Source organism: Capra hircus, chromosome 19 (assembly GCF_001704415.2).
Source record: "Capra hircus breed San Clemente chromosome 19, ASM170441v1, whole genome shotgun sequence".
NCBI lineage: Eukaryota > Metazoa > Chordata > Mammalia > Artiodactyla > Bovidae > Capra > Capra hircus.
This window is the reverse complement of record NC_030826.1, coordinates 19,553,074-19,573,740: the sequence shown is the minus strand read 5'-3', so window position 1 is coordinate 19,573,740 and position 20,667 is coordinate 19,553,074. Positions and strand designations below refer to the sequence as shown.

General features: G+C 37.8%; 1 protein-coding gene across 1 annotated transcript in view; it reads right to left on the bottom strand.

Moving 5' to 3' along the window:
• The window catches only part of NLK (nemo like kinase), a 127,376-nt gene that overhangs the window by 30,825 nt on the left and 75,884 nt on the right, over positions 1-20,667 (bottom strand). Inside the window, exon 3 of the mRNA XM_018064292.1 lies at positions 20,438-20,493. Within this exon, the coding sequence (XP_017919781.1) occupies positions 20,438-20,493 (56 nt within the window). The remainder of the gene's footprint in view (positions 1-20,437; positions 20,494-20,667) is intronic.

The window sequence follows — 20,667 nt, the reverse complement described above, 5'->3', positions numbered from 1 at the left end:
TTTCTTCTAACAGTGACTACATTTTCAAAGAAAAGGGAAAAGGAAAACATTGTCTGGCTGGAATGGGTACTATTCTAACCAGATACTTTACAAATAATTACTAATTTCAGAAAACACTCTTATATTTAACCTAGTATTATGAAACAAGTACTTCCAGATCAGGGTGTTGTTCCCACCTTAGACCTACTGGATTTGAACTGATAATGTTCAACCATTTTGACCAACAAAAATAATTATTTCACATGGTTCAACCTAATACAGAGCAAGGTATTAACAGACAGCAAAAACAAAACAAACAAGCCCCCCAAACCAAAATGAACCTGAAAGACAAGGTGTTCAAAATGAATATAAAGGATGACTTCAAATAGTAAGTCAATTCTTCTATACTAAGAGCACATTATGTGCATAATTTCTTACAAAATATAAACCAGCAGGTACTCCCTCTGCTAAACACAAATGACCAGATTATCATGTTACTTGTCTTCAGGATCTGTGAATTTAAAAAACCTTTCATTTAATCTCCTGTTATAATATTTAAGAAAGAGTTTAAACGAGTGTTACTTTCATGTCTCTGCTTCTTGAGAAGATGACAGTCAGCGTTAAAAAAAAAATGAGGGTAGTGTTTAATAATCTCTTAATTTAATCAGAAAGTCCAGGGAAAACCACATATAGCCCAGTCTACCTTGACAATTTCATTTACCTTTGTACAGAGATATTTCCCTTCCTCTAATATCTTTTAAATATAAAAGTCTGAGAAATTTTAAAAATATACTTTTTACAAAGTAATCACAACAACCACTCTGCATAGAATAAGTTTTGTCAAGCTTTAGTTTAGCAAAATAAAGTCTTCAGGGTTGAAATAATATGTTTCACCTCAGGGATAAAGCAAATTTTTTCTTCACAGAAAACAAGCCAATGGCCAGGCCAACCTTTAAAAATTTTACTTCTCTGGAAAAATACAATTCCTGAATTGACGACTGAACAACAGAGCTGCAGAAATTTAGAAGCAACACACACCACTTTATGATAAGGTTTCTGCTTTGCTCTAGCAGAAATCCTCCAAAGTCTCAATCCCCAACATAATGTCTCCCAGATGTCTCAACTAGTTGCCATGCCAACTAAAGCAGCTTAAATTAAATGAGGGCCTGAAAAGGCACCTGCACCACTCCAGGTCTGTCACACATTAAATAAAGCTCTCTTGACAGGGACTCGGAGGTGCCATTAACTTGAACAGCAGCTATCTGATTATTGTTTCTGAGTAATTTAATGAGGGTCTCCAAATAAGAAAAACAGGGTGCTCTTTCCCTCTCTCTGTCCTTCTAAATGGGACAGCCTCTCCAACAGCTGGTGTGCCCACTGGGTCACTGACTTTGCTATGGCCTTTAAAGTTAGCATTGGGTAAAGGTAAATCACAGGACCAAAGTTAGGACTTTCAGGAGAATATTAGCAGATTAACCATTCTCCCTTATTAAAACTCATCATTAAAAATATGTTTGTAAAAAACACACTGTGCATGCTATGCCAACCTCACAGTGATTTGAACAGCCCTGCTATAAAATAAATTGCTGCTGATTGCAGCAATTAGTTAAGTAGCTCCATGAAATATGGATTTCAAAATGTACTGATTTGCTTCAGAAAAACGAATGATGCAAATTAACAATTAGAAATGCAAGGCAGGGGACGGTAGCAGCTCTTGATACCTGAAGGTGCCCAAGAGGCACAAGTGTATCTGTGTTGTTTTAAAGAGTTAATTTTGTGTAGGTGTTTTTTTTTTTTTTTTTGTAATACTGACATTTCAGAAACTTCTTTATATATATCGGGGTAGAAAACAGTCCCTTCACTGCTTTCTCAAATATTACTAGTCAATGGAGAACATCAATTAACAGAAACACAAACTTAGTCACAGAGAGGTTATGGGATTTACCCAAGGTCACATTCCAAGTTTGCAAAAAGCCTTACTACCTTATGCTTCCCAACTCCCAGCCCAGCGCGTGCTCTATCCCACAAAGCCGCTTCCTGCTTGCCTACTATTCCCATTTCTTAACCACATGTCACACAGCATGCACACTACTTTGCAATAAAGAAAAGCTGAATTACTTTTAATTAAGTGCTATGAGAAGAAAAGAAGGAAGCTAACTTCCTGTTGAAGCTACTTATGTGCCACTTTATCACCTCATTTAATCCCTGTGTACAATATCTAATTTGTAACTATTTCTATTAAGATATGAGCACATCGAGGCTGGGAGAGGTTCAGCTGCTGACACAGAGCTTGGATTCACACCTAGATCGTAATGATCCCTAAGTCAGACCCTTTCTGTGAAATTCTGCCTCACTCTGTTTACTGTCAAGAGAGAAAATGAAATTCCTAAGACGGATCTACTTTGCACCTCGAAAAAACCAGATTCCAAAAAACAATCAAATTCTGGACTGGGTTACACGGTGGAGCTTTTAGAATCCCTCCCTCACTATGTGTCTTAAAATGAGAAGTCACTCTCCTCGTTCTCCAACAAATACCCAGAATAGCAGCATGTGCCAGACATGGGCTCCATTCTGGCCACTGAAAATGTGATGGAGTGTAAGAGCGTCACTGCCAAGATTGAGTTCATAGCCCACCAAGGCAAGTGGACAATCAAACAAGCAATTACAACAGATTCACTCAAAGATCACAACAATGTCATGGCTATTGATCTCGTAAAGCCCCTTAGGCACTGCTCTGGACTGAATAAGGCAGATCTGTCATCACAGGGCCAAGAGGAGTTAAGAGAAGCAAAGCAGCACAACCAAGACACATTCTTCTAAAAAGATAAACCTCTAAATTATTAGAATTGCTAAATGCCAGTAACTACAGAGATTTACACCATCAGTGAAACATGTGAGAAACCATCCAGGTTTCCTCGGCTCATACTGAACTTCTCATTCGATGCACATTCTAATTGGCAATTTACCTATATCTATAAAAACACACAAACATGCATTGTGCTCAGTTGCGTCCAACTCTTTGAGACCGCATGGACTGTAGCCCCCAGGCTCCTCTGTCCATGGGATTTTTCAGGCAAGAATACTGGAGTGGGTTGCCATTTCCTACTCCAAGGGATCTTCCCAACCCAGGGATGGAACCTGTGTCTCTTGCAACTCCTGCATTGGCAGGTGGATTCTTTGCCACTGAGCCACCAGGGAAGTCATGCATTAGGTTTCCTAAAATGGTTTACCTTAAGAATAAAAAAAAAAAAACAACCACAAAAACCAAGAAATAACAAAAATAAAAGCAATGAACATTTATTGAGTTCCCTCTATATGTGAGGCACTTTGGAAGCACTTGCTATGAATTATCTCCCTGATTTCTCACAGCACAAGTTAGGTTATTCTAAAGAACTGTTCTCTTTTTGAGTTTTAGGCTTTCCTTCTGGAGGAACTGAATCCAAAGGTGTCTGAAGTAACTGCCACGCTCTTACTCATTTCCTCTAGTACCTGAACTGTAACCTTGGTTCTGTTACTAACAGGTCAGACCTCAAATAAAGCACCCTTGAGCCTACTATGTGCTACTCTTAATACAGATCACCTCATTTAATCCTCATAACAACCTCGTACCACTCCCATGCAACAGATCTACGTTCGGGGTGAACGAATGTCAGGTTGACAAGCTAAATAATGATACTCCTTTTGCCAGCAACTGAAAAATAATACAAAGGTTAAAAAAAAATGATGGACACAAGTTTTTCTACCTCATACTCTCTCTCCCCTGTTACTTCATTCAAATTTTATTCCTTTCACACTTCTTTTTCCCTTTTTTTAAAAATTTGTATTTTGGCCATGCCATGTGGCACGTGGGATCTTAGTTCCCTGAGTGGGGATTGAACCCTTGCCCCCTGCATTGGAAGAGCAGAGTCCTAACCACTGGACTGTCAGGGAACTTCTTATTTCACCTTTCTTAAGCTACAAAACTAAAATTGACAATTCAATTAACACTTTCCTATACCAATGAACCATACACACTTACTTGAATAGCTTCATATTCTCTATTTCTTTAAACGGACAAGGAAAACACAAAAAAATTAGCATATGCACATTAACGTGTGTGTGTGTGTATATGTATATATGTATGTATGTATGTGTGTATATATATATATATATAAAAGAAGCCCCAGCTAACTTTGTGTAGTGGTATTCCTTGAGAAGAAAATGAGGAAGAAAACAAGTCTGAACTATAGATTGCTGGAAATATAGGACAGGTTTTAGTGGGAGATTAAACTAAAAATATAAGTTTATATATTATATTACATTAGACATAGTAACAAGTAATTACTACTAAATGAAATCTGCCACAGACAGGGCATTAATTTTGCTTCTGCTTACAATCTTCTTTTTCTTGTACAAAGTTTTTCTTTTCTTAATTAAGTTTCTTTTCTATTTCTTTCCTTTTGTTATTAAAAAAATCTGGATTTCTAAATTATAGAAGCATGTTATCATTAATGAATTATAAAATTCAGCCTTAATAACATGATATTCTTTAGAATAATGGCCATCAGTGTTAGCAGCTGCGTTGTTAGTGCATAGGGCCCAAGTATCAATATAACATGCAGGACACCCTGCTGGACACCCACAAAGGGTTGCTGTGGAATAAAATGTGTTTATGAGGACAGAGTTTGAAGCAGAAAAAGCAAAAATAAGAAATCTTCTGAGAATCAAAGAAATGAGGTAGGAATATATTAGAGATACCAGAAGTTGGAGAAAAGAGAGGCATGTTTAGGATTAAACACAGTTTTGTACAATGTTCTTTGATGCCAGAAAGGATTATGGGAAGAAAACTAGGGAACTAATGTAGATAGTCTGGTCGTCAACTGCCCCTCAATGGTAGGCCTCCCCTGACCTCTCGATTCAAGAAAAACAAATCTGTACCACGATCAGTATTTGTTTACCTACCTTTATGATGCTGCATCTACTTTAGAAAGTAATTTAAGAATGCATGACAGTCAGTCTCACGCCAGAAAGCCCGGCTACTCCAACTGTCAAAGGTAATTCCACAGAAAAAGCTACATAGTCACCACAGAAACAAATGCTGACATCAAATTCTGACCTTCAATTATGAGAAAGATGATTGAGTCTGTCTCTGTTTTTAGGAAGTCATGATTACTCAGGCAGTCTCAGAGGCTGCAGGACTGGTGCCAACACCATCACTGCTTAACCATTATCATTAGCACCAATAAATACTGACTGGGTACCAAGGGGTGTAGAGAGCACGCTAACTCAATGACAAAACAGAGGAAAAAGGTGAATGAATGCAAAGCACCGTGCAAGAGATCAGAAACAGTGTTAAGACTGGCAAGTAAAAGTCAGGTAGAAAGAGTAAGAAGGAAGCAAAAAGATTTTAATGTACATGGCCACAGAAACGTGATTTTAAAAAATTGCTATTTAGTTTTCTATGTGTCAGACCTCCAGCTTAAAGTTAATTTGTCTCATCTATTCATAATTACTCTAAGTCCTATTAACATTCCCATTATACAAATAAGCAAAGAGGGTTAGAAAGGTGAAGAAAGCAGCCAGAAGTCATAGCTTGTACACAGCAGAGTTGGTGCTAAACCCCAGCTTTTGCTCTTAACCTGTGCTTTGTCTTTCAATAGATGAAACATCAAAAAAGGTGAACAAAATAATTCTACTTGAGAAGAGGGGAGATTTTTTAGAATGAGGAGTTAAAACAGAATTTGGTAGTTGGAGACAGTGTGGTGTAGGCTTTGGAATTAAAGACCAGGTTAGAATCTCGACTTGGTCACTTACTGGCTTGGTAACATCAGACAAGTTAAATAATCTCTCTTGAGTTTGTTTTTGCATTTATAAAAGAAACACAATGACATCTACTACACTGCTGGGTCCAGATGCTGTATGTGAATCACATATAAATGTCTGACACATAGCCGCTGCTACCATCATCACTGTTATGGGAAGAACATGTAACTTTATTCTTATCTCCTCCTAACATTTCCCTGTCCCTTCCCAAAGGAAAGCCAAAAGAACCTAAGTTAAGAAAAAAAGAAAAAAACAAAACAGGCAACCAATTAAAAAAGTTCCTTTAAGGTACTGATCTTAAGATCAGAATCCTAAAAGGATATCACTGCTGAAAAGGAAAATTATATTCACTTCTTATTAACAGGTCTCATGCAGTTTTCTTGGCATACTGCATACTACTTTTGAGAGAGGGTTGGTTCTGGAAGGACTGGAAACTCCAGGGAACAATTAAAAGTGTTAATCGCTGTGAGACCTCTACCCATGGGACTCCTGGTTTTGGTAAAGAACTTCTAGTCACCTGGAGTTTCTCAGACTTGAACTCAGGGTGGCAAAAATTAACTATTAGATCGGCATCTCCTAACTGGTTAGTATACCACATATCCAGAACAACACACACGGAACAAAACTCTGCTAGGCTTGTGCATATCGTATTTCCTTTGGAAAAACGCCACTTCAACCTAATTCTATTATCTATCATCTGGACAGAAATGGTATGGACCTAACTGAAGCAAAAGATATTAAGAAGAGGTGGCAAGAATACACAGAAGAACTGTACAAAAAAGATCTTCACGACCCAGATAATCACGATGGTGTGATCACTCACCTAGAGCCAGACATCCTGGAATGTGAAGTCAAGTGGGCCTTAGAAAGCATCACTACGAACAAAGCTAGTGGAGGTGATGGCATTCCAGTTGAGCTATTTCAAATCCTGAAAGATGATGCTGTGAAAGTGCTGCACTCAATATGCCAGCAAATTTGGAAAACTCAGTAGTGGCCACAGGACCGGAAAAGGTCAGTTTTCATTCCAATCCCAAAGAAAGGCAATGCCAAAGAATGTTCAAACTACCGCACAATTGTACTCATCTCACACACTAGTAAAGTAATGCTCAAAATTCTTCAAGCCAGGCTTCAGCAATAGGTGAACCGTGAACTTCCAGATGTTCAAGCTGGTTTTAGAAAAGGCAGAGGAACCAGAGATCAAACTGCCAACATCCGCTGGATCATGGAAAAAGCAAGAGAGTTCCAGAAAAACATCTATTTCTGCTTTATTGACTATGCCAAAGCCTTTGACTGTGTGGATCACAATCAACTGTGGAAAATTCTGAAAGAGATGGGAATACCAGACCACCTGACCTGCCTCTTGAGAAACCTATATGCAGGTCAGGAAGCAACAGTTAGAACTAGACATGGAACAACAGACTGGTTCCAAATAGGAAAAGGAGTACATCAAGGCTGTATATTGTCACCCTGCTTATTTAACTTCTATGCAGAGTACATCATGAGAAACACTGGGCTGGAAGAAGCACAAGCTGGAATCAAGATTGCCAGGAGAAATATCAGTAACTTCGGATATGCAGATAACACCAACCCTTATGGCAGAAAGTGAAGAGGAACTAAAAAGCCTCTTGATGAAAGTGAAAGTGGAGAGTGAAAAAGTTGGCTTAAAGCTCAACATTCAGAAAACAAAGATCATGGCATCTGGTCCCATCACTTCATGGGAAATAGATGGGGAAACAGTGGAAACAGAGTCAGACTTTATTTTTTTGGGCTCCAAAGTCACTGCAGATGGTGACTGCAGCCATGAAATTAAAAGACGCTTACTCCTTGGAAGAAAATTTATGACCAACCTAGATAGCATATTCAAAAGCAGAGACATTCATTTGCCGACTAAGGTCCGCCTAGTCAAGGTTCTGGTTTTTCCAGTGGTTATGTATGGATGTGAGAGTTGGACTGTGAAAGAAGCTGAGCGCTGAAGAATTGATGCTTTTGAACTGTGGTGTTGGAGAAGACTCTTGAGAGTCCCTTGGACTGCAAGGAGATCCAACCAGTCCATTCTGAAGGAGATCAGACCTGGGATTTCTTTGGAAGGAATGATGCTGAAGCTGAAACTCCAGTACTTTGGCCACCTCATGCAAAGAGTTGACTCACTGGAAAAGACTCTAATGCTGGGAGGGACTGGGGGCAGGAGGAGAAGGGGACGACAGAGGATGAGATGGCTGGATGGCATCAGTGACTCGATGGACGTGAGTCTGAGTGAACTCTGCGAGTTGGTGATGGACAGGGAGGCCTGGCGTGCTGCGATTCATGGGGTTGCATAGTTGGACACGACTGAGCTGAACTGAACCATCTGGGTTCTCTTGCCACCTCTGAGTGATGTATCAGTAAGAGGAAAACTGTTAATTAAACATGTAATTATTAAACCTACACCAACAATTCAGTGCACTTAACTTTTAATAATGGCATTATATATTATACACAGAGCAAACTGATGTATTAATAAGTAGTAAATAAATTGTACTCTGGTTAAAATTCAGATTCATGCTAGTGTGCTACAGGTTTATTAAGTTCCCTGAAGTATTGCTCTCAAATAAATTGAGCTGGTAGCAGGAGACTCAGCTGGTCTATGAAGTGGCTAAAAGCCCCACTGCTTCCCTATATCCTCCAATTAAGGCAGGTCTGATAAATTTAGTGACTTCTGAAACCTCTGGGTCTCTATGTAACACATGTCTCCCTGGTGTCTACCAACCTTAAAAAATAAAGTCAGAACAGTGGAATAGGACAAAAAGATCAAATAAATAGCCCTAAGAGCGTCCCCAAATCCTCACACCTGGATTAAAGAGGCTAATAATCAGAAGGTTAACCAGAAGGTTAAGCAGTTCAAGAGAATGATAATGGGGTTATGAGGCTTTTCAGGGGCTCAAATGAGGTATGGCTTTGTTGTTATTCATTATTACCCTCAAATAGTTGGGAAGGCTGGCAGCATTTCATTCCCCACCAGCTGGGAAGTTTTAGAGGTATATTTATTTTGTAATAGAGATGGAAAGACTAGATTCTAGCTTTAGGTTTTTTTGGCGTCACCTGAAACACAGGTGTTTCAAAGAACTGGTGTGAATAAGTTGTTCCTACTATAGCAACTCTCTTCAAAGCAGAGGGAAAAAAATTCCAACTGTGAGTTGGAACTTGAAACAGTTCTTTTAAAACAACCTCAGGATTTGCACATATACTACTGCTGCTAAGTCATCTGAGTTGTTTCTGACGCTTTGTGACCCTATGGATTGTAGCCCACAAGGCTCCTCTGTCTGTGGAATTTCCCAGGCAAGAATACTGGAGTGGGTTTCCATTTCCTCCTCTAGGGGATCTTCCCCACTCAGGAATTGATCCCACAGCTCCTGCATTGCAGGTGGATTCTTTACCACTGAGCCATGGGGGAAGCCCTAAAATACATAAGGCCAAAGTAATCTTTCTGTAGCCATGAGGGGGCTACTACCAGGAGATGTGACTCCTACTTCAGGGCATCACAGGGGAGTAGTCTTTGGGCAGAGTATTAGTCACTGGACCACCAGGAAGACCCAAGGTGAGTGGTTGTGGGATGATAGGCTGAAGGAGGAAATTATGTCTTTCTCATTAATAAGAAGAGTTTGGTTAAGGTAATGGGAAAAGTAGTAAGACAGCTATAATGTAGATGCAGTCTGGATGGAAGGCTTGGAGGTGCCGGCGAGTTGTATACAGAATAGATTTTCTGTATATATCCTGAAACAGTGTTTCAAAGATCTGAAAAAAAACTAAATGGCAAAAAAAACTAAAGCTAGAAGAGACCAGGTAAGAGAATATGAGGTACTGAGGTTGACAACCCACTCTTCATTAACAGTTAACATTAAAAAAAACACACCTCTCTATAAATGGGCTAGGTAGTTACTGATCAGCCATTACTAAAGTCCATTTGTGATGAGGACTTGCTAATACCATCTGTTCATAGCTGGCCTGGTGCACTTTGCATCACAAAGTCCATAGGAGTTTCTATTGTCTTCCAACTTCACTAAGTTCTACTTCATCTATAAGGCCTTTCCTTACTATTTTTTTGCACTTGTTAAGTACTGTTCTAACTATCTTTCCCAATTTATTCCTCAAAATAACTCTATGGGGTGGTTGTTGCTCATTTGCTCAGTCATGCCCAACTCTTTGCAACCCCATGGATTGCAGCATGCCAGGCTTCCCTGTCCTTCTGCATCTCCTGGAGCTTGCTCAAATTCATGTCAATTGAGTCAAGTGATGCCATCCAACCATCTCATCCTCTGTCATCCCCTTCTCCTCCTGCTTTCAATCTTTCCCAGCATCAGGGTCTTTTTCAATGAGTTGGCTCTTCACATCAGGTGGCCAAAGTATTGGAGCTTCAGTATCAATCCTTCAAATGAATATTCAATATTGATTTCCTTTAGGATTGACTGGTTTGATCTTGTAGTTCAAGGGACTCTGAAGAGTCTTCTCCAATACCACAGCTCAAAAGCATCAATTCTTCGGCATTCAGCCTTCTTTATGGCACTACTAAATATTTTCATTTTATTAACCAGGAAATTGAGGCACAGAGAGGTTAAGTAACTTGTCCAAGAAAACACAAGTAAAAGGCAAAGCTGGGATTCAAATCTAGGTTGTCTGGTTCCATGCTCTTTGCCACTATGATAGATTTTCTATTACCTCAAGCTAGCAAGAATGCTGACAAGGTTGGCCCTGGACTGATCAAAAGATTTTGAAATAAACAGAAGATAGGGAGCTTGTTCCCATTTTATGACATGACAGTCACTGAGGTCAAGATCGCTCTTGTCAGGCAGAACTAACGGATGATGAGAGCACGGTAAGGAGAAGGAGCAGAGAATGGGACTGATTTTAGAGTGCTGTTATTTAGGCTCTAACCGAGAACAGATATTGGAGGAGTCGTCAAGGCTTTGAAGGCGAAGAAAGGGAGATACTTGCTTGTCAATTTCCTAATATAATAATCCTGCAATGATGGTCAATCTTCCATAATCCCATGTTTGAGCCTGCCAATCAGTCTATGACTTAGATTGTTTCCACCTCTCAGACAAAAGAGAATAAAGGTAAGAATAAACTCATTACCCAGTTCCTAGAGTCAGTAAGAACCAGGGGAGTTTATAAACTATTACAAATAAATGATTGCTATAGATAAAGGTTATGCAAATGTCATAAGAAAGCACTACTATATAAGCACTTTAATAATAGAGAGTTAATCGTTCTGGACAGCTCAAGGTGTGCATACGTGTGAAAATCTGTGATGTGGTCTTATGTTAAAAACTACCCTATCAGGTTCAAAACCTCTCACCATCTAAAGTTCAGAACTACAGTGGGTTGAAATGCCTGCCTAACTGAAGTCTGAGAACACATTTAATGTTCTATGTGCAATGAGCAACTGAGGTTGTGTGAGAAACTATTAATGATGTGTTAAAAGCTTTCCGAAAGCAAAGTAAAGGTATTTAGCTGGTTTAGCTGAGTTGGGAGAATAAAATGGAGAACACAAATTATTTCCTCCAGAATGAATATAGACAGAAAGCTTTGAAAACACAATTTTAATCCCTGACTTCAGATATTAAAACGTGGGCAATTCTTTCTTCCACTTTATACTGGACAAAGACCAACACTAAACCAGATTATAAAAAAGAACTCTTGCAATATTAAATATTAAGTTGGCCAACAATTTAACAACCATTTAAAAAAGAAAAGTCTTCCATCTTCATGCAATATAAGTTAGAACAAATATGAAGATCAGGTGACTTTTCCAAAAGGACACAGTGAATTTTTGGTTTAACAAACTATAGTTATGTAGATACTCAAGTTTGGTTCCTAAAGGCACAGATTCTCTTCTATGAAAAGTCCAAGAATGACAGTTAAAACATGTTTAAACTCATGTTAAGCACTAATTCTGAAATCCTGCCATTCTTGTTGGAAGGAAAATCTTTTAACCATAAATATATGAGACTTAATAGGTATCATTTTCCTCACATTTTTTTCTTTCAAAATTAGGACCTGTGGCAGATTCATGTCAATGTATGGCAAAAGCAATACAGTATTGTAAAGTAAAATAAAGTAAAAATAAAAATAAATAAATAAATAAAAATAAAAAATAAAAGTTAAAAGAGCTAAAAAAAAAAAAAAATCAGGTCCACAGAGGGAAATTTCAATTGAGATCTCAGATATGTAATGGCCTCAAAAATAAAAATGAGGGGTATTAAATAGCATGAATAAGGAAAAATCTGGTTTTTGGATATTGTTGATTTCAAACAATGCCTTCCAAGTGAAAGAAAAACAGCAATGCATCACAGAGAAAATTGCTTTCTTGTAACAAATGGTCAGCTCTAAATCTCATCATCTTTTTTGCAACAAAAAGCATGGGCGCCTTTGCAACTAGAAAAAAATTGGTGTGTGCTTCAATTAGAATCACTGACCTTTTCTGAAGCATGCCTGTGCTTCTCTATAGAAATCAATGGAATAAAAGGTCATGGTGTTAAAATGCTTGAATATAACAATCTCTTTCCCAGGCTAAGGCAAATTCCTCTTCTTTTCAAGGTAACTAATTTGTTGTATAGAATGTCAAAAATCAAAAAAATTAAAACCACCTTTAACTCGCAATTTTAAATTGACTAAAAAAAAGAGTCAACTCTACCATATGAAAAAAGAAAAAACAAAAAAAGAAAACTGGAAAGCTGTCATTCTATATCCTGTTCGCTGAGTCCTTGTCACAAGCTATAACCACATATGCAATGACAGAAAAAGCATCCTAGAATATGTGATATTATTTCAAACCTCAGTCTTGTCTTTTCAAAGTGCCCTACAGAAGGCAAAGGCAAGTTTCTGTATCTGTCAAATGTTGGTAGTAGAGTCTGGGGTTATTAATCTTTTGTCATCATAGCCCCCCAAAGTAAATAAATGCAGAGACACACAAACCCAGACATTAAGAGCAAGGAACAGAAGCAGAATTAATGACCGAAATAGTCACTAACTTTTTCTGGACATAATATATATATTTGAGAGAAGAGTCTCTCCCCAAAATGAGAAACATTTTACTTTTCCAATATATATTTTTTTTAATTAATGAAGAGAAGGGACAAATTTTTCAATCCCCACTTAACCCCTTCAGAGGATAAAGATGCACGTATCAGTCGTATAAACTGCCTCATGCTTCTTATTGTCAATGGGTCCTCAAATTAGACCTATCCACCCTTTCTTAAGGCTTCCCTGGTGGCTCAGATGGTAAAGAATCCACCCACAATGCAGGAGACCTGGCTTCGATCCCTGGGTTGAGAAGATCTTCTGGAAGAGGGCATGGCAATCCACTCCAGTATTTTTGCCTGGAGAATCCCCATGGACAGAGAAGCCTGGTGGGCTGCAGTCCATGGGTTGCAAAGAGTCGGACATGACTGAGCAACTAAGCACACATACCCTTTCGCAACGGGTCTGAAAACCTTACTTCTATGTCCAGAAGATCTGGTTTCTAATGTCCTTCACCCAACAGAATTGGAGAGCAACTTACTCCAGTCTGATCTATTGAAAAGGTGCAAGAATGATGTCATTAAAACCTGAGAGTAGATTGCTATCAGCAGTATAAACCACCACAAACAGCATTCTGAAGGGAGGACAAGCCTCTCAATATGCCAAGCTACAGATGCTTCCTTAATACACCTGCCCAGTGCCACCCATCACAGTGAAATTCATTTTTGGTTGAAGATTGTAAAAAGCTAAGTTATTAAAAGGAATAGGGCAGAGAGGATTCAAAATACACAGAGAACAAAAATCTAGAATAATCTGAGAGGTATATCAAAAGTCTGTTTCTGAGTATTTTCTATGGCAACTGGGAAGAGACAAAAGCTAAAACAATGGTCCATTTAAAGGGATTTGCCTCCTCTGTCAAGATATAAGATCTGCTATGTATCAAATTATATTTTAATGAATTTTGGGAAAAAAGATATGAGTACCTTATCCACTTGTTCAGAGTACCTACTTTCTAACATTTATGGAACAAATACTCTATCATGCAATTAGATGTACCACCTTCAGCACTGTTCCATACTGCTATTTCATTAGAATAGCTATACAAAAAGGCTTATATGGACCCACAAATAGAAACCAGAAACCGCCTAAAATTCTGTGAAAAAATATGGAAAATATATCTATCCTGAAGAGAAGTGAAAGTTGCTGTCATGTCCGACTCTTCGTGACCCCATGGACTATACAGTCCATGGAATTCTCTAGGCCAGAATACTGGAGTGGGTAGCTATTCCCTTCTCCAGACGGTCTTTCCAACCCAGGGATTGAACCCAGGTCTCCCACACTGCAGGCAGATTTTTTATCAGCTGAGCTATCAGGAAAGCCCCATATCTATCCTACTAATATGCAATTGATCTCATATGAGTTGATGTAGGAAAATGTTTTATTCTATGAAAATTTTAAGTTCCAGGTAAGTCCTCCAAACTCTTCTTTTGTGGGAGAGGGATGGAGGGCAGGGAAGTTTTCATACATAAGAAAATGTGGTTAACATCTCTATTGTAAACTTGATTGCTCTGGTATTATAATTATTTCACTACCGTCAATCATCTCTTTTGAACCATGAACTCCTTAAGGGTAACAACAATTGCCATTATACTTGATACTACCTGCTGGTACCTCTTTCCTGAGGGTAAAGTTAAGGCATAAAATGAACACCAAGTATCACAAAAAAAAAAGTCACCTGGGAAGATACCATGTTGGAGACCAACATATCAAACTCTCATTAAATTCAACAGTATTGTATTCTCTGGCATTGGAACAGAGTGCTGTTTTCTTTGATTGAACCCCATATGAAACAGACGGCTTGTGTTAAGGCGTCATGCCACATGAAAGTACCTCTCTTAACACCAGTGTCACACTCAGTTTGGTGAAATGCTCTCACTGTTGGAAGCATATGGGAGCTGAAACTAACTGAGGGTACAGTACATCTTGGTTTCTGTCTCATACTCATTCTGGAAAAGAAGGTAAAAGAGTGGAATTGGGCACAAACTACATTCTCTCTCTTTTAACCATGTTAAATTAAAAAAACTGTGTTGCATATGTTTCAGTTTAAATGCAGGACTGTGACTCCACCGTAAGTTCAAAAACTCACTGTGCAGAGAATGAGTGATGCAGAGATTTTGGGTGATTAGCTCAAAGCAGAGTCAAAGGAAAATATCTTTAAACTTCTCACACCTGACTTTGAATTCTGCTTTTTCCACTGCTTATGCGTCAGCATGAAAATAACATTGGAATTTGAGACCTAAAAAATATATTCTCATTTTCTAAAGTTTAACAGCAAATGAATTAGGTGTTGACATTTTTAAGATTTAGTTAATTTGGCCATCAAAAAACATGTATAATGGGTTTATATGAACAGCATCAACATGATTTGGGTAACATGGTCTCCATTTAAAGAGCTGGTAAGTGGAGGAGTAAGCTGCCTTTTCTCCTACCTTCTCTAGACTATGGCTGGTCCCACTGCTATGCTCAGAAACCTCTTAATTCAATGGTATTAAGCACATTCACAATGTTATGGAACTATCACCACTTCTGATTCTAGAACTTTCTCAACACCCCAACAGAAACTCTTTGTTAAGTTTACAGAATACACTTCTGATTCTGTCATTCCTCACCACAAAAATGCTTCACTGGATTCTAAAGTGCCTACTGAATAAAGACGAATTTCCTTAGTTCAGCTTTCAAGGCCCTCCATGACTTGGCTCCAACTAGCTTAATTTCTCACTATCCACACATTCTAAACTCTAGTCATTCCCTAGAACATGCTTATACTTACTCCATCCATTTGGAATATCCATCCTCCTCAATGTTACAGATCCAAATCCTTCTCATCCATCAATACTCAACTAAAATGTCTTTTCCTACATGAAATCTTCTTATGGTTTTTTCTGTGTGAGGCAATCTCTTCTTTTAAATCTTCTGACACAATCTACCATACATAATAGTTATTTCTTTAGTTCTTATCTCACCCCACTGACTGGAAGGAGAACATTTTTCTTGAGGGAAAACATTAAGAGGTAGTAGTGAGTTAAGAGCATTCTTGACCCACCAGACCAGTCAACATGGATTCAAATCCCTTGATCAAGTTATCTACCTCTCTGAGCTATAGTTTCTTCATCTTTAAAATGAGAGTGAAGTATTGAGAATAATTTCTGACACACTAAATTTAAAAAAATTAAACAATTCATCAATTTATCTCTATAACCTCCACAGGGATTAGTATTAATACAATGTTAAATATATAACAGTGCTAAATGTTTGGCCACATGAATAAATAAAGCTGAGGAGATATTGACTAAGGTGGTTAAAGTTAAGAATTTTGCTGTTCTTGGATTGTTCTACCTAACTTTTCCTCTGTTTTGCCTTTTAAGTGTCTGTCCTAGGCTTCAGTGCTAAGCAGCCAGAACTGGTGATGGTGGGTAAATGAAAGTTTTTGTTTAAAAACATCAAATGCTTTTCAAGTAATCAGCTTGGAAACTAAAATGGGAAAGAGTGAAAATCAGATCCTCAGTGCTCTCAGGATATGTAGATTTTTTTCTATCACTGTACTTTACAATCTATATTATTTACATGATTGTATCATCCACTAGATTACAAACCTGTTAAGTCAGACACTATCTTATTCAACAAATATCTATTTAGCACCTACTATATGTTAGGTACTGTTCTAAGTGCTGGGAACACAACAGTGAGCAAAACAGAAAAAAAAAATTCCTGGTTCTAGGAACATAGTTGATGCTTATGTTTATAGAATAAATGAAGAGGAAATTTTAACAATATGGAAATCTTCAAAATTCTTAAGATGTAGATTTCCGGTCCTCGCTGGTACTTTTGCTGCAGGAAGAGTGCACTTATATCTGCATTTACACATTTTATTTTGCTTGTTCTTAGCTTTTCACTGGCTCCTAAGGTTCCCTGAGGGTTACAGAGCTCTTTCATAGCACTAGGGAATTACATATTGTGTATATAAAATACAGTCTACTAATACTATCAATTAAACCACTGCATCTGGGAGTAGTTTATTCGATAGTATTACATTACTGCCTACCAAAGACTTTAACTGGCTGAAATGGATATGTAGGTTCCCTCGCTGCCTTTACAACAAGAAATTCCTGTGTAAACATTGCCTGCACAAGCCAAACCTATTATTCAAATAGGGACAGTCCAGAAAGTAAAAGGAGAAACTTATTAATACCAGGACATCAGGTAAAATCCAGGAGTCCTGGCAAACTGCAGCAAACTGTCATCCCGTTAGACTTCTCATTTCTACTGGTTTTAGGCTGTAACTGTCTAGCACGGAAGACTTATACCATGCATATTCTTCTCCATAAAATGTTAAGACTGTGTTTCAAGTTAAAAAATAATTTTTCCTTAATTATTAGAGAATATATTTTTTGGTGGATACATCAGACTTTAAAACTGTGAACACACAAAAGCTAAAAGATACAGAGGTCAGGGTAGAACTTATTGCTCTTTCCATACCTGATTCATCTGCTGAACTCTGTAGGAAGGTTTGTAACAGTTATAATCTAGATACTGTCTTTTTAAAAGTTGCATAAGGAGTTATTTAAAGAAGCATGGTCTTTCAAAACCCAAGCTAAATTTTTGGTGGGCACTGATATAGTCATTTTATTACAGTTTTAGTGAAAAACAGATGATTAACTGCAGTGTTCTTGCCTGGAGAATCCCAGGGACGGGGGAGCCTGGTGGGCTGCCGTCTATGGGGTCGCACAGAGTCGGACATGACTGAAGCAACTTAGCAGCAGCAGCAACTGCATGATATACACGTTGACACTTATTGTACACTTGATTACATCAAAATGTTCACAGACCTCAGATATTCTAAAATGATGTTAACTATTCTATTAGCTTTAAAAAGATCTTCTGGTTTAAAATATTGCCTGCTGAAACTTACATATGTACTATAACATCCCAATTTTCTAGTCTTAGAAAAAAGTGTAATGATATGGTACTCTATGTTTAAGATTACTAAAGATTATTTCTTTCCCTTTATACATATTTTTGACTCCATAAATGGGCTCTTTCATCGATGAAATATCAGACATCCATTAGATGCCTAGCAATATATGTATTTAGAACTTACCTAAAACAACAGAGCCTCCAAAATAGTTTCTTCAAAGCACAATTCCAAGACCACATATTTAAAATTCAAAATATATATTCCAAAAGCCTTCAACTTAAAAAAAAAAAAAAGGCACTGTCTAAAACCATGTTTAATGTATACGCCATGATTCTGAGCTACTACAGAGGGAGCTGCTGGCACAGATGGATAATGTATTACATTGAAATCAAATAGGAACTTGAGATCCTATTAACCATTCAATACTTTTGTGTTTTAGGCAGAAGTTTTCTTATTTTTCAGAGGGAAACTGAGGGAAATCTTTTTTTTTTTTTTTTGCTTTGGCTACAACAAATTTATTTGTATTAAAAAGCACTGGACATAGAAAATGTTCTATTTAGGATATTAGAAAAATTAGGCAGAGCACAAATGCAACTAAGGCATTTCTTACGTTTCCATTTAGCTGTTCTAAAACAAGTAATTTCAGTATTTTTGTACCCCAAACTTCACCATGTCTTCTTTATTAAAAAAAAGTCTTTATAATCCTGTGGCAGCTTTGGTTTAACTCTTTTTATGTTAACAGGATTTTTTTTTTTTCCAAATGGCACAACCACTGAAAAGCACCTTTTTTTCTGTGCATCCTTCTACATATAGCTAAAAATTGTACAACAGAAAAAAGAATGCCAAGGTTTTAGGTTTGAAGGTTTTTCCATCTGTAGCCAGCTAGTAACTGCGAAAGTACAGGTGTCAATCTTTTAACCTAAAGGTAAATAAAGTAAAACATTTAAGTAAATGGTGTACTAGAGGGTTCCACAAATATTTCATGACAAAGGCTTTTAATACAAACATTCATGAACAATTTTAGGGAAAGGAATTTCATAGAAACATTCTGCTAGCTAATGAAATGGCTGAAATCAGCTACCAACAGCTATTACATCACCTATGCCACCCATGGTTTTAAACCGTAACGGTGCTAAGTTTCCGTTGCTCTTAAAGTATTTGAAATAATAATGAATCTAGGATCTCCCAGACTCAAATTATGAACAATAATAATAAGCATTGAGAATTCCTACCTTATAATAGTAAACATTTTAAAGGAATAACAAACCCAAGTATAAAAAATTAATGCCTGATATAAAGAACTGATGCTTGAACTATAAGACAAAACAGACAAGAATAAAATGAATTAGCTACGTTTTCAGTGAAGAAAATCTGCAAATACTTGATATTTATTAAAAATACCCATATTCACCAATTATCTTATATGAAAACATTCTTTCCCCACAGATGGCCTAAGTGCAATAAAGGGTTAACAGCAGCTCTGGGTTGCCCCAAACTTACACATTCCATAAGTCTTTAGGACTGACTGGCCCCTGAGAAATAACCTTTGAACTCTTGCAATATCCTGCCTCATAAGAATGTCTTAGCATACCTGATGCTTTGGCCACACCAGATGGCTTATGCTAACAATGTGATTTATGGTGAACACCTGTTTTCGTTCACCTGGGCCCCTGGGCCAGCTGTATTAGTTCAACCTCTGGGTGAGAAAGGAGGAGGGCTAGAGACTGAGTAGCTAAGGTCAGTCCTGAAGGCTCCCTGACCTCCAACAAAAACCCTGAACACCAACGCTGAGGTGAGCTTTGCTGGTTGATAACACTTTACTCTTGTTGTCACACACTTTTGCTGGGAGAATTAAGCACTATCTGTGCAGTCTCACTAGCAGAGCACAACTGGAACTTTGTGTCTGGTTTCTCTTGGACTCTGCCTCATGTAGCTTTCTCCTTAAGATTTCTTGCAGCATGTCGGACTGAACCGGTGTCCCCTGCATTGTCTTTTAACCAATGGACCACCAGAGAAACTCCTAATTGTTTATATACGTTTAAAGAAAAAGTATGTCAGAACCACCTTGCCTGGCCCAAGATCTCATTTCTGAATACTAAGAGGTTTACAAAGACACTCTATCAGCCAGGAGCTGGTCAAAGGTCAGTCATTTCTTGAGAATGTGTAGGAGTAGGGCACCCCAAATTCACTGAGTTAACCCTTTACTGCACAGAGGGATGAGTTCCATAAAGGACTAGTAGGTTGAAGTATCACCAAGAATTATAGTATTCAAGAGCTCTCTTTAATTTTCACCTTACCCAAGTGGTTAAAAAAAAAGATCAGTATTATCTTCTTGACTGGCAGTTGTACAGTGACAAAGGACTTTACCAAATTCTGTTACAACAAAGCTGCCTCAATGGTTTCATCAGCGAAAAAGGAATAGCAATAACCTATCTCAAAAGGATGTGGGGATGAAGTGAAACATCTATTCAGAAGTCTTGTTTTGTGGTATCACCACTCAAGATACATTGATAACGCTGAGCTTTTTCAGATACTTGGGATTTCAAAATTACCTGGTTCTAGGTACTCAACCACTTCTGCAAGGATGAGATTTAATATACTTCAAGGCATGAACCCCAGAAGGTGCTAGAGGAACAAATTAATTAAAAAGTTGTTCCCTTCTTTCACATTCCCTGGTTAGGATACATTTCTTCAAAATAGTCAATGTGTGGAGGTTGGAGTATGTCAAGGGCAGAGAGTACCTGGGGAAAGGAAAAAAAAAAAAAAAGCAAAATTTAGAGGAAAAAAAAAAAAGAACCAAAATATGACATAAATGCAAAAAAGTACTCTTAACTCATTAATGATTTCAGGCTTCATTATAATTGCCCACTAAGATGAACTAAATTTATCAATCAAGAAACACAGAAACATTAAGA